The sequence below is a fragment of the Pundamilia nyererei genome, unplaced genomic scaffold, assembly GCF_000239375.1.
Source record: "Pundamilia nyererei isolate P.nyererei 1_Seehausen unplaced genomic scaffold, PunNye1.0 scaffold00571, whole genome shotgun sequence".
NCBI classification, from domain to species: Eukaryota; Metazoa; Chordata; class Actinopteri; order Cichliformes; family Cichlidae; genus Pundamilia; species Pundamilia nyererei.
In genome coordinates, this window is record NW_005187972.1 from 14,655 (window position 1) to 27,692 (window position 13,038).

At 50.1% G+C, this 13,038-nt stretch overlaps 2 protein-coding genes across 2 annotated transcripts in view; both read left to right on the forward strand.

Annotated features, from left to right (window-relative positions):
* Positions 1 to 903: 903 nt before the first annotated feature.
* Positions 904 to 7,037, forward strand: mogat3a (monoacylglycerol O-acyltransferase 3a). Its single transcript, XM_005754469.1, has 9 exons — positions 904 to 1,268; positions 1,751 to 1,929; positions 2,087 to 2,147; positions 2,226 to 2,369; positions 4,551 to 4,681; positions 4,906 to 4,949; positions 5,028 to 5,118; positions 5,364 to 5,472; positions 6,507 to 7,037. Exons 1-9 carry the CDS (start codon positions 1,175 to 1,177, stop codon positions 6,659 to 6,661), a joined length of 1,008 nt encoding a protein of 335 aa, XP_005754526.1. The 5' UTR covers positions 904 to 1,174; the 3' UTR covers positions 6,662 to 7,037.
* A 1,252-nt stretch (positions 7,038 to 8,289) lies between these two features.
* tsc22d4 (TSC22 domain family member 4) overlaps positions 8,290 to 13,038 on the forward strand; it is a 10,711-nt gene continuing 5,962 nt past the window's right edge. The window contains exons 1-4 of the mRNA XM_005754470.2: positions 8,290 to 8,707; positions 10,602 to 11,278; positions 11,988 to 12,121; positions 12,462 to 12,657. Of these exons, the coding sequence (XP_005754527.2) occupies positions 10,628 to 11,278; positions 11,988 to 12,121; positions 12,462 to 12,657 (981 nt within the window). The 5' untranslated portion in view covers positions 8,290 to 8,707; positions 10,602 to 10,627. The remainder of the gene's footprint in view (positions 8,708 to 10,601; positions 11,279 to 11,987; positions 12,122 to 12,461; positions 12,658 to 13,038) is intronic.

Sequence of the window (13,038 nt, forward strand, 5' to 3'; positions counted from 1 at the left end):
ATAGCGTTACCGTGGTAACAGCAACGTCACTCGGAGAGTTTCTGCTGACGTGCGCGTCATCAGCCCTGTGCGCAGAGGTGAGAGGTCACGTGTCTGACTCACCCGGATGAACCTCATTGATCACTGATGTCAGAGAGTTATTATTAGGACTTAAAGTATTCACTAATAAGAACATGCTTACCTTCACTGACGATAGGTAACACCGCAATAAAGGACAAACAATTTCATAATAAGTTCATCTCTAATACCTTTAAGCAAATAGTATTCTGCAACTACAATGTCAATGTCAGACATGACCTTGATAGCATGTTGAAAGACAAGTCATTTTCTTTTTACCTAAAATACCCACTTGCGCCTAAAATGAAAGAAACACACTTCAGAATCATACCCGGCATTTATCCAGTTGGAGAGTTCCTGCATAAAAGGTTTCATTTTGAGGCCGACTCCTGTGCTTTCTGTTCTTCTGATCCAGAAACACTAGAGCATCTATTTTTCACTTGTCAGTATGTTAATGCTTTCTGGTTTGAAATACGCTGTTGGGTTTCACTCAGGATTTCCAATGTACCTGCCTTCACATCTAAGGATGCTCTTTACTTTATGGACAATCTGGATTCTGAAATCTCACATGTTGTCAATTTTGTAATAGTGCTACGTAAGTTTTTTATTCATTTATGTAAGTGGAAGAAAGCCTCTCCTATGTTTACCGTCTTCTTGAATTACTTTTGTCAATATTTTAAGTCACTTAAGCTTATTTCAAATATGAACAAAAAACTGCTGTATATTCTAATTGTCCTGCCTGTGTCAAAAGGTCTGTTCCTTATTTCTTTACCCTAGAAACTTTTATTTTCTCCCTGTAAAGTTATAAAAAAAAGAAAAAGACTTATTATTAGGACGTTTCATGGTTTAAATAAACTTTATTTAAAGTTTTTGAGCGTCCCCCTGGCGTGCACGCGCCTCCGCACATGCTCGTTCTCGCCGTGTGTCGTCACGTGCTGCGATTGGCTAAAAGGACACCACCCAGTGTACAGCACGCATGCGCAGTGTAGCAGAGTTTTGAGTTCAGTGGCGCTTACTGCTTGCAGCAACAGCACGCGTACGGCTGACACACGCGCACCTCCACAAACACCGGGAGCACGCACAGCTGCAGACCCGGCCGAGGAGCTCCACAGTCGGCATGAGGATCGAATTCGCCCCGCTGAACGTCCCGCTGCGGAGGAGGCTGCAGACCGCCGCCGTCGTGCAGTGGATCTTCTCCTTCCTGGCGCTAGGTACAGTCACGTGACCTGCCGAGACACACGCGCACACACGTAGAGACAGTGATTGATCAGTGTGATCAGGGTCGTTGATTAATCAGTACAGCGTGCAGTAGTATTGATCTGCAGTCACTCTCAGGCGAGTCCTCAGCAGCTTCAGCCTGTAGGTGGACCCTGCAGGTGGACCCTGCTGTGCTCCGCAGGTGTTTGCGTTTGGCTTCACTGTCCAATCAGAGGCACAGCACAGGAAAACTGAAGGATTTCACGGCTTCAGGTGTTAAAAAGGATCCTCCCACTTCTACCTGTTCATTTGTATTCGGATGTTTTATGTGATGTTTGAGTTTCTGATGTTACACACTCATTTTTATTTTCACCTGGTAAAAGGTTTAAAGAGGCGGAGCTTAGACACACACACACCTGTCAGGTATAGATCAGCCTGGTCACTCAGGGAGCACCTGAACGCCTCAGCTCACCTGTCTGCCTCACTTGTCTCCCAGCTCAGTGCTGTCTGGCGGCCTTCGTCCTCCTCGCCCTCTCTGATTGGTGGATGGTGGCTCTGCTCTATGCTGGCTGGCTGTGGCTGGACTGGGACACACCCACCAATGGGGGTCGAAGGTCACAGTGGATGAGGAGGTGGAGTGTGTGGGAGCACTTCAGAGACTACTTCCCACTGACGGTGAGCGATCCCTGATTATTGGTTACTGATCATTCATCAATCACTACTGATCAGCGATCGATCAGCGCTGCTGTTTGCTGATTGATTACCGATCAGTGATCGATCAATCGGTGATCGATCACTGATCGGTGATCGATCACTGCTGGTTTGTCTGCAGCTGCTGAAGACGGTCGACCTGGACCCGAAGAAGAACTACATCTTTGGATTCCACCCACATGGTAACAAACACACCTGTACACCTACCCTTTTTAGTCCCGCCCCCTGGTGTGTGTCTCCATGCATGTGCCTGTCCTCAGGTGTGCTGGTGGCGGGGGCGTTTGGGAACTTCTGCACGGAGGCGACGGGTTTCTCTCACCTGTTTCCTGGACTCAAGCCTCACCTGCTGATGCTGCCGTTCTGGTTCCGAGTGCCGTTCTTCAGAGAATACATCATGTGTGGAGGTAAGGACCTGTGAGGTGAACTGAGCTGGTCATGTGACAGCGGTCTGTGTGCTGATTGGAGGACAGTCATGCTCTGTTAACGACGCTCCTTTAAACTCTACGCTGCTTTGACTCTTTGTCGCTGTGACCTCCTCCAGCTGTTGTAATCCAGCTGTGCTTTCATCACAGCGTCTCCATCGGGCTTCAGTTGCTCCATCAGCCCTTTGGACTCTGGGCTGCAGGTCAGCAGGGAGGAGGCTGACACAGGCTCTCTGATTGGCTGTCTGACCACACGCAGGGTCACATGGGTCGATGTGTCCCAGCTAGCGCCTGGTCGTGTGACTCCGGCTCGGCTCCTGCTGCCCCCTCGGTGCGTGCACCTCTGTCACCTCGGGTCTGACTCACCTGAGGGAGGAAGCGGGGTCATGTGACACCTGGTGGTGTAATGAGGAGCTGCAGGATGGAGATTTAGAACATCGTTGTGAGGGTGTGACGAGCGCAGTGTTGATGGAGTGATGGGTGGAGCTGATGTTGGTGTGTCAGGGTCTCACCTGTGAACCTGTGTATTCTCTGGACCGAAGGTTGATTCCATCTGGATCAGTAAGAGCTGCAGCAGGGATTCAGTCTCTATTTTTATCTCTAAGTAAGTTTCTGTTGTTTGATATCTGGTTGTACTTTTTTCTTCTTGTAAGAAACAAACATCTGCCTTTAGTCTGACAGGGCGGGTGATGGTTTTGGTCCTTTTCAGCCGACACCCGTACCAGCCCGAGGTCAGTGTTAGCGATGACAGGCCGATGGTTGCAGGACACATCTAAAACACATCTAAAACCTGCAGAGGCCGGGGTCCTGCAGGTTTTAGATGTGTCCTTGATCCAACACAGCTAGGGCGGCTCGATTATGGCAAAAATAATGATCACGACTATTTTCACTGAAAGTGAGATCTCGATTATGTGACGATATTTATTTAACAATAACAACGTGTTGAATAATGACTTTCAAGATTGTCAAAAAATAATATAAAACAGTGCAAATACTGATAACAGTGCAAATGTTTGCAATGTAAAAAACAAATGAAAAATGTAAACATCTGTGTTTAGTGAACTTTGCAGTGTTGCTCTGTGGTGCAGCTACTACATACACTGTAGCAACGTCCACTTGATCCACGTCTGACTGAACCCATAATGTTTCCACACCACTCAAGTTTCGTTTTACCTCTTCTCAACCAACGGCAGTCACTCTCCTCTCCAAATAACTTCTGCTCAGCTTTCCGAGCTTCCCTCGGGTCCTCTAAAGCAGCGGTCCCCAACCCCCGGGCCTCGGACCGGTCCGTGAGTCGTTTGCTACCGGGCCGCGAGAGTTGAGGCTCAGGTGTGAAATGTGTGGTTTTCAGGGTTTTTATCGGTTGTCAGAGTTATTTTGTTATCGTTTTTATCATTTACTCGGTTTTCCTGGGTCTTTTCACGTGTGTTAGGAATAAATCTTCTTTTTTTCAGTACCGGTACTAGTTTTATTTTGTTGTATTTATCCGCGACACATTAAAGGCCGGTCCGTGAAAATATCGTCGGGCATAAACCGGTCTGTGGTGCAAAAAAGGTTGGAGACCGCTGCTCTTAATTGTTGTGACACCTGTTCGAAACGCAGAGAGGTGCGCTCGATTTGCCACACAGAGCAGCGCGAGAGTGAAGCACGAGGGAGGGGCTAATAATCGGCTCGGTCATTTTTAATGATCGTTGAAAATTCGATTAATTGAGCAGCCCTAACCCCAGCTCATTTAAAGGCTAAATGAGCTCAACACGTGCTGAAGCTCTCCGGAGGCTGGGAATGAACTACTCATGTGAGTCAGGTGTGGTGACCCACCGGCCCTCGAAGCCTGGAGTTCCCCAGCCCTGTCCTGGACGATGAACGTGGTGAAAGTCGATCTGATTGTCAGGTGGAAGATTTTTGGCGGTGGTGTGGGGGGAGTGGTCTGAGCTGTTTCTGTAGGTCGCTGGTGTCTACATGGCCTCAGCGTCTCTTGTCGTTGTTGGTTAGGAGGGAGTCCTCAGAGTGTACACGCATCACTGCACACATCTGTAACACTCCGTGGATCCAGCTGTTGGTATCTGCTGTGCAGATGTTGTTAGTGAGGTACCCGTCTATGCCTTGTGGTAACCATGGTAACAGGTGAGGGGAGGAGTCACTTGTCACCCGTGTCTCTGTCAGGTCTGGTGTCCAGCTCCAAGTCCAGTCTCTCGTACCTGGTGAGCCGTCCCGAAGGAGGGAACGTGGCCGTCGTCGCAGTGGGTGGAGCTCCCGAGGCTTTGGACGCTCGGCCCGGAGCTCTCACCTTACAGGTACGTGTAGTCCTGCTGTGACCGCGACTCGCAGCTCCGCCCCATCGCGGTTACATCACTGACGTAGAAAGAGGAAGCTGTGTGGAAACAGACCGCACTCAGTGACATCATCGGGTTATTAGCACAGTGAAACATGAGGTCAGAGGTCACAGCCTGGACTAACCACATTTTAAATTTTAAATCCTGCTTTTCCTCACCGAGCGCCGTCTCCGTCTGTTTTTCAGGTTCAAAACAGGAAGGGCTTCATCAAACTGGCTCTGAAACATGGGTGGGTGGAGCCTGCAAAGAGGGCGGGGCCGAGAGGGGCAGGACTATCACCTGACTGACTGTGTTTGTCTGTGTGCAGAGCTCAGCTGGTTCCCGTCTTCTCCTTTGGAGAGAACGAGCTGTTTGATCAGATCGAGAACCCGACCGGCTCCCCTCTGAGGAGGCTGCAGGTCAGAGGTCACACGCCACATCACCGTAGACGCTTCAGAGTAACCTGCTAGATAAAGGAAGCACAGGGGCCCTCACAACCTTCTACAATCATTTACCACAGCTCTGTGATTGACCCTATAGCAGCCTCTCAGCGGCCACGAAGCTGATACACTGAATATAATCTATTCATCGCTGCACTTTTACAGCTGCTTGAAATGACTGTGTGGCTATTATGGGATACCAGTGTGTTATCCTGTGTCTACAGAACCGACTGCAGAGCATCATGGGAATAGCCATGCCTTTGTTTCATGCCCGAGGAGTTTTCCAGTACAGCTTCGGCCTGATACCCTACAGGAAGCCCATACGCACCATCGGTACGAGCACACAGCTTCAACCCGACCCTGACTCAGTCTTTATCCCATCCTAATATAATGCTAACCTGATGCTGTTGCACTGTCGTTCCTCTAATATAGACTCAGAGCTAATGGTAACTCGATCTGTATCCCGTGTTGACTCAATGCTAACTTGATGCTGTTGCACCGTCCTGCGCCTGGCGCGTCCTGTTGCACACTTGTCCTTTATGTCGTCCTGTGTTGATTGTGTTGAACACTGTGTCGTTTCACTGTGAACTGTATGGTTAAAAGGACAATCAAGCCTCTTCACTTGACTTGCTGACCTTTATGGTGTTCATCTAATGCTAAACCACAGCTAACCAAGTGTACAGCACACTGAGCACTAGGAGGGGATGGTGTTGGTCTGCTTTAGTCCCTTGGAGTCCGTATCAGCTCCCGTTCCTATCTCAGTTTTTAAACACCCTCTGCCCTTTGTTATCTCTGGCCCAGTGTCAGCCTGTGTCAGCCCCGTTGGCTGCTTGTTGGGTTTATCTAGGCACAAAGCTGCTGGAACACAAGCCCAAACTGCACAACCAAACAGACGAGACAGAGCTTTTTGTCCTTGTTAGCGAGGGACGTCAGCCCAGGCCTTCACCTGTCCTAATTGAATATGCAATTACAAATACATGTGGCATTGTTAAGCAGGTATACCTGAACAACATCAGTGTCTGTAGTCTGTGTGTGGGTGCAGCTGTACCATAGATAGACATGCGACCTTTCAATGTACTTAAACTGTCTGCAGGACAGCAGAGTGGGCGTCTCGCTAAATGATCAGAACAGGAGGTTGCAGTAGGTCATGTGTCAGATGAGCATCTAAAGGTCAGGACAGTTTCTAAAGCTCTGATGGAAATGATAACGTCGAGGCTGCTTCCTCGTCTCGTGGTACACAAGTGCACACAGAATCAGACCTAATAAGGATCTGATTGTCAGCATACGAGTGATGCATAAAGGACGATATAAAAGATCAATTCCAACACTGCTGTCAGCCTCATGCTTCTCTCTGCCTCTGCCCTCAGTGGGGAAGCCCATCCCAGTGGTCCAGACTCCGAGTCCCAGCAGCGAGGACATCGAGAGTCTTCATAAAGTCTACCTGCAGAATCTCGCTGAGCTCTTCGAGCAGCACAAACGCAGCTACGGCCTTGCTGACGACCAGCACCTCGCCTTCATCTGATGGAGCGCGTGAACGTTGAACTATGAACTACATTCATGTAAACACCTGACCTGTGTGTGACTTGCATGTGATTTCACTATGAGTTGGATCTGCTTGCAGAGCCCGTTGACTTAAATTGGAAATTCCAAAGCTGCTATCAGGAAGCACTGATTACAATAGGAAAGCTAACAGTGCTGGGAGGAGCCATGCATTTAAATAGGAGCAAACACACAGTGGGAAGCATTCAGGTCATAAGGAAACACTTGCAGGAATCTGCCTGTAATGGGCTTTGCTAACGTTAATGCTAATGGAGCTTTCATGGTACGTTTAAGGGTGTCATCAAGACCACTCTCGTGGGTTTATGTGCAATAAATCATGTAATAGGATCACAGGTAAATGGACTGGTTCTTATTTTGTGCTTTCCTGCTTCGAGCAGTCCTAGCGATTTACACAATTCACCCACAGTCATACTCCGATGGATGCGTCAGAGAGCAACATGGGGTTACAGTCTTACTCGAGGATGTTTTGCATGCGGGCCGGAGCAGACGAGGGTCGAACCACGAGCCCTCCGGTTAGTAGCTCTGCTCTAACCTGAGCTACAGCCACAGGTGTGGCAGCACAGGGGCTGGTGCAGTGTGAGTCACAGCTGTTTGCCTATAAGCAGAGACCCTGGAGGACTGAAGCTGCAGATGCTGAAACATCTGGAAAGAAACTGAAGCTACGTCTTTAAATTGTTTCCCTTGTTTAAAGTGTTTGGCATGGATGAGCTGAGCGTTGGAGGGTCTTCATGAGCTGTGACTGATGCTGAGCGTCTGCTCGGCAGCAGGTTATGTTGAGAGGGGACGCTCACGGGGATCTTCTGACCTGTGAATTTCCCCAGAGAGCCGAGGTTACCGGAGACATAAATAAATACACTTCACGATTCACATTGATCTGATTCGAATGATGCAATATTCAATAAATTCTGGTAATTGGATTCCATGAAAGCATGTCAACAGAAAGCAGCGATCCGACGGCACGTGCACGCACATGCTGCTGAGAGCAGAGGTATCACAGGTTTCATCCCTCCGGACAAAAATTCACTGAAGCAGCAGCAGAAGAACATCATCATGAGTTCTTTATCTACAGCTTTCAGTACCAATAATCAGCTATGTGCTGCAGGCCTTCAAGCTGCCAGTCGTTAAACCGTGACGGTAACGTCTGCGGACCCAGCAGTCCTACCTAATTATCTCCACCCTTCCTGTTTGATCGACTGCAAGCAGGTATCTGCTATAGAAAGCCAGGAAAAGCTGCTTTGTCTGTGTCCTGCTCAGCTACACAAAGACATCTGCTCACAGCGCCAGCTTTGGCTAAATGCATGTGTACAGTGAGGCTGTGATTGCAGAGGAACAGTGAAATGGGTTCTTTCGACAGCACGCTGATCTGAACTCTGATGTTTGTATGATTTATATTATTGTTCATTATAATATTTATGAGCTGAATCCGGTCAGAGGTCAGTGCCGACACGCAGGCTGCTCAGTAACGCTCGCTTTCACCTTTAAAGACACACGTGTGTACACTTTGAACCAAACTTTATTGACAACACGTTTACGATAAAGACCCCTCCTCTGTCCCCACTGCGCAGGCGCTAACCCTGTCAGAGTCTGTCGTGCACGCGCACGTCGGTGCTCGGACGTGATCCGGATCGGACCCGGACCTGGCTGCGCGTTCACGAGCTGGTACAGAGACGCGCACGCTGTTAGGATGGAGAGGAAGAGGAGGAGCGTGCAGTGACGGAGCGCAGGCTGTTTGTTTACAGAAGAAGAGGAGGAAGAGGTGAAGCTGCACCTCAGAAGAGTCTCGCTCCTGAAACAGCGCGAGGAGAGGAGGAGGAAGAGGAGGAAGAGTCCCCAACTTCGGACTCCGTAAACTTCCTGCACGCTCCACGGTCGGGCCGTGCTACCGCGCATGCGCCCTGAAGTTTTCACCCCATCGGAACACAATGGACCGATTGTGACGTCACCGGTTGCTTATCCGGATCTGAACCAGTGACGGCGGCGGGAGCGCGCCTCGGCTCAGCGCGTGACCGTGAGTGTTTACTGAGAAGTAAACTTTACGTAACTTTTGTTAAACCCAAACATGTTTTACAAACACACGTTTGACAGAAGACAGACACACAAAGACACACGTCAGCTCCTCCCTCCACCGTGTCCAGAACATGCAGCTCTGCTGACACAGGTCGTCGTTGACCTTCAATGACCTGTGGCTCAGGGTGCGCTGGTGCTACAGGACACCTTTAGGTTCGGACACGGTGTTCGTTATGGACACGCTGTGGTTTCCACAGAAGACCAACAACTCAACACCGCTCAGGTTCAGATCCAGGAGGCCGTTCCTCCTAACCACACCCCTCCAGGTCTCGCTGTCGTTGTCCATATGAGCGCTGACGTCTCCCAGCAGGACAACAGGGTCCCCAGGTGGGGAACCCTCCAGCGCCCCACCCGGGGACTCAAGGAAAGCTGGGGACTCAGAACCGTTGTTCTGCGAATAAGTGCAGACGACAGTCACACTTAACTGCTTCCCACCAGGGAGGTGACATTCCACGTCCCAGTTACTAGTCTTGGTAGCCGGGGTTCGGTCCACCAGGGCTGCCTGACACACGTTGCACCCGACCCCTACGATGCCTCCTGTGGGCGGTGGGCCTCTTTTTACCTTTTTTGGCTGTGCCCGGCCGGGCCCTAACGGACTAAGGCCCAACCCCCAGACTCTCGCACTCGGGGACCCTCGCGGGTCTGGCTCCGGGTCGGGGCCCCGGTAACTTTATCCCAGGCAGGGTGAACATCACCATTAAAGCTGTTTTTTAAGTTATCGTCCCTGCAGAACCGTCTGCACCATGAGATACTCGTATGCTGAGATCTCCAGTAACTAGTATCATCTGGAGTACAGAAACAACATCAGAATTAAACTGCTCAGCAAAAACAAATATGGCTTTATGTTATGAAGTAAAAATGTAAGTGAAACACAGGAAGTGCAATCAAAATAAAACAGGTGGGAGCTGGTCTCACTGTTTCTTACATACAACCAAAAATCAATAAGTAAAACTTTGTTTACAAAAGCTGTCATTTATGTTTTATTGCTGTTTTATTAAAGCTCAAAGTTTTGTTGAAGCGGTGTTTCAGGCTTTGAGGGTCAGTTAGCAAAGTGACCAAAAGTCTGTGGACACACCTTCATGTTCAGAAACCAACATCATCATTATCACGTGGTCCACCTTAACTCAGCTAGCCAATCACAGCACAGCTCTGAGAACTCCGAGTGCCTCACCTGACCCGGAGAGTGAAGGGTTAAACCCTGCAGAACCTAAAAAAACACACACACACACACACACACACAGTCATGTTGTGCAACAGTCTGAAGCAACACAGCTGAGCAGGGTGGAGTGAACAGGAAGTAGAGAAGAAGCAGAGTGGGATCTGCAGGGCGGTACACTCTTCTGGACAGACAGACTGCACGAGGGGTGAGACACGTTACTGCTTTAACTCGGACCTCTGCCTCCACACACTGTGTTGGTTTTTGTGCTCTACGGGGACCTGGGTGTGTACATGCTTCTCTGAGGACTTCGAGTGCATTGTGTGTGTTAGTTTTTGTGCTTTATGTGGACGTACCAGAGGTCTGTGCATCTGACGACTTAGTCCACTGATGTAGACCACCTGTGTTAATTGTGAGGCTACGTCCCCAGGATGCGGATCAACACACGTGCACATGCTCAGTGTGTCCTGTTTGGACATAAACAGCAGTGAATGTCAGGAGGCGTACCTGTCAGGTGTCTTCACACTGGACTGTGGTTAAAGCTGAACTTTGACCCCTAAGCTCCTCCTCTGTAGATCAAAAATCCATGTTTATTCTTAATTGTGTTTAATTTTTTAAGCTTGTGTCTCTGAAATGTCCCCATAAACCACATTAACTGGTGTACTCTGCTGTGTGTCAGTGAGCCTGTGGAGTGTGTGCGTGAGAATGAGTGGTGGTAAAAAGAGGAGTGGCTTTCAGATCACCAGCGTGACTTCAGAGGTGAACCAGAGTCCAGCAGACCAATTGTCTCCTAGCGCTGTCCTGCCCATCATCCAATCAGAGGTCTCTCTGCAGTCCCCCCTCTGCAGCCCTCAGGGAAGCTCCTCCCAGCCAACCACACCCTCTCTGAAGAGGAAGTACGTCTCCCTCGATGGCGGGCAGGGGGCGGGGTCTTCCTCCAGGTTCAGGGTGGTGAGACTAGTGAGCGGAGCCGGCGGCGGAGGCCGGGGGGAATCGTATCGTCGCGGGCGATGGATGTGCACAGAGTTCACAGAGCGGCAGGAAGGCCCGGGGTTCAGGCGGGTAATGGACAGCATGAGACACGCCCACTCCTTGGAGTCCCTGGAGATGATTGGCCGGGAAAGCGAGCGGGGTGGAGTCCACTCTCAGGACAACACCCATATGCTGGCTCAGCACGTGCTGCACAGCGGCCCACCTTCACCCACGCACCAGACGCCAGCTAATGTCCGGCTGCTCGACCACAAGGAGTCGCGCCTTGTGGTCGAGCAGGGCTTAGGCTCCACCCCTCCACCACCTTCACCCCGCCCACGCTTCGCCCCAACTCCTCTGCGGCTGGATGTGGACGCCTCAGGACGGGTAAACACACACACAGACACTCGTTTTCATGCCTTACTGAGGACATCAATCTGACATAATATTTTTGTTAGCCTCTTACCCTAACCCTCAGAAACGACCTAATCTGGACTAACCCGGGCCTGACCAGACCTAATCTGGACTAACCCGGGCCTGACCAGAACCTCATTTAACTCCAAAGCACAACCACAGTGGGCTTAATGTTCAAATATAAAGAGAAAACCCACCAATCAGCAGCCATATCCCTGCTCCTTTGTGAAGCATTTGGTTCCCACAAAGACATTTAGACAAGTATACACGCACACATACGTGTCCTACTGCCTGACTCAGGCGTGATCTCTGCACAGGTGGAGGCTGTTAGCTGCACGCCTGCTTGTTTGCGACGTAGCTGAGTTAGCAGCACCTGTTCTGCTCTGCAGTTTCACCCTTGACACACTAGGGGGCGGTGCAGCTGCTAACACAGGTGGGGCTAGGGCGTCAGGTGCTTATGATGTCACAGCGGGGCTTCCAGCTGCAGCTGATCGAGCTGATTGTTGATCAGGTCATTGGAATAATAAAAACATGTACGTGCAGCAGTGACGTCAGAGCAACATGTGACATCATCATGACATCACTGAGGAAACCCGCCAGGATATAAAATGAATCTTTAATGTTAGAACATTGTTCGTTGTTTTTACGACAGTCACTCACACCTGTGTGTCTCACCTGTCAGTCTGTCCTCAGGCTGTCTCACTCTCAGCCTGGCTCCCCCCCTGCTGGACTGTACCAACCCCCTCTGACCCCCGCTCAGACGCCGTCAGGCTTCAGCCTGGACCGCACCATGTTCGACCTGCCGGGGGACGCCAGGTGAGTGTGTTTAACAGGTGTTTGTGATGTCACTGCTCAGTGGGAGGAGACAGGATGCTTCTCAGGGGTCAGCTGATTAGTTTTCAGTGTTTGGTTTGTTTGTGATTGATCAGGTTGATTGATTGACTGATGAACCCGGACTTTCACAATAAAAGTCCACCCTGTTTGAACTGCGTGCGTTTAGTTTGAGGTCTGAAACGCTCCATCATAAAGTCTGTGGGTGCTTTCCATTTTCGTGAGGTTACTCGCTGACAGACGTGACCTGTGATCTGTTGGAGGCCACAGCTGTTCCAAACCCTAAAGGAAGGAACCTCGGTGCTTCCTTTATTGCTTCCTTTAGCGGAGGAGACACTGGAGCATCCTTTATGAGAGGGGAGGAGGGAATGCCGAATGGTAAACGGGCTGGTTTGTATATTGAGCTGCAGAAACGCACAGACCAGCTGGATGCGATCTTAGCTTGGTCATTCTCCACCACCGTAGGGGGCGTGTCCCATTTTGACCTTCCAGATAGTGCCAGTGGCTGTGGCTTGAACCAAGTTGAACCAAGACATAAAACTTTGCTCCCGTTCGTGTCGGAGATCCCGTGAGGGTTTTCTGACCACAGGCCTGTGATGTTTGTACCTCAGTGAAACCTCGCGCTGCTGCTGCTGCTGCTGCTGTCGTCGCGTTTTTAACTCTGCTGAGCAGTTTTCAACAGTTTGTAGCCAGAACTGTAAAATCCCACAGTTTTTTATGCAGCCAGACTGAGGAGCTCATGGTTTTATTCCACCTGCCGGACTGCTTTGGACACAGCCCGTGTGTTTTCTTTGATGGAGATGTTTGACCTCAGACAGGGAGGAAGTCTGACCCCAAATACTAAACACACTGTCCAGACAGGAAGCACGTCTTTGGATTTTCAATCTAAAAGCTTCTGAAGT

Coding starts and splice junctions, on each gene's coding strand:
- mogat3a (XM_005754469.1), top strand. CDS start 1,175: ATGAGGATCGAATTCGCCCCGCTGAACGTCCCGCTGCGGAGGAGGCTG. Junction 1,930..2,086: donor GAGACTACTTCCCACTGACG/GTGAGCGATCCC, acceptor GTTTGTCTGCAG/CTGCTGAAGACGGTCGACCT. Junction 5,473..6,506: donor GAAGCCCATACGCACCATCG/GTACGAGCACAC, acceptor CTCTGCCCTCAG/TGGGGAAGCCCATCCCAGTG.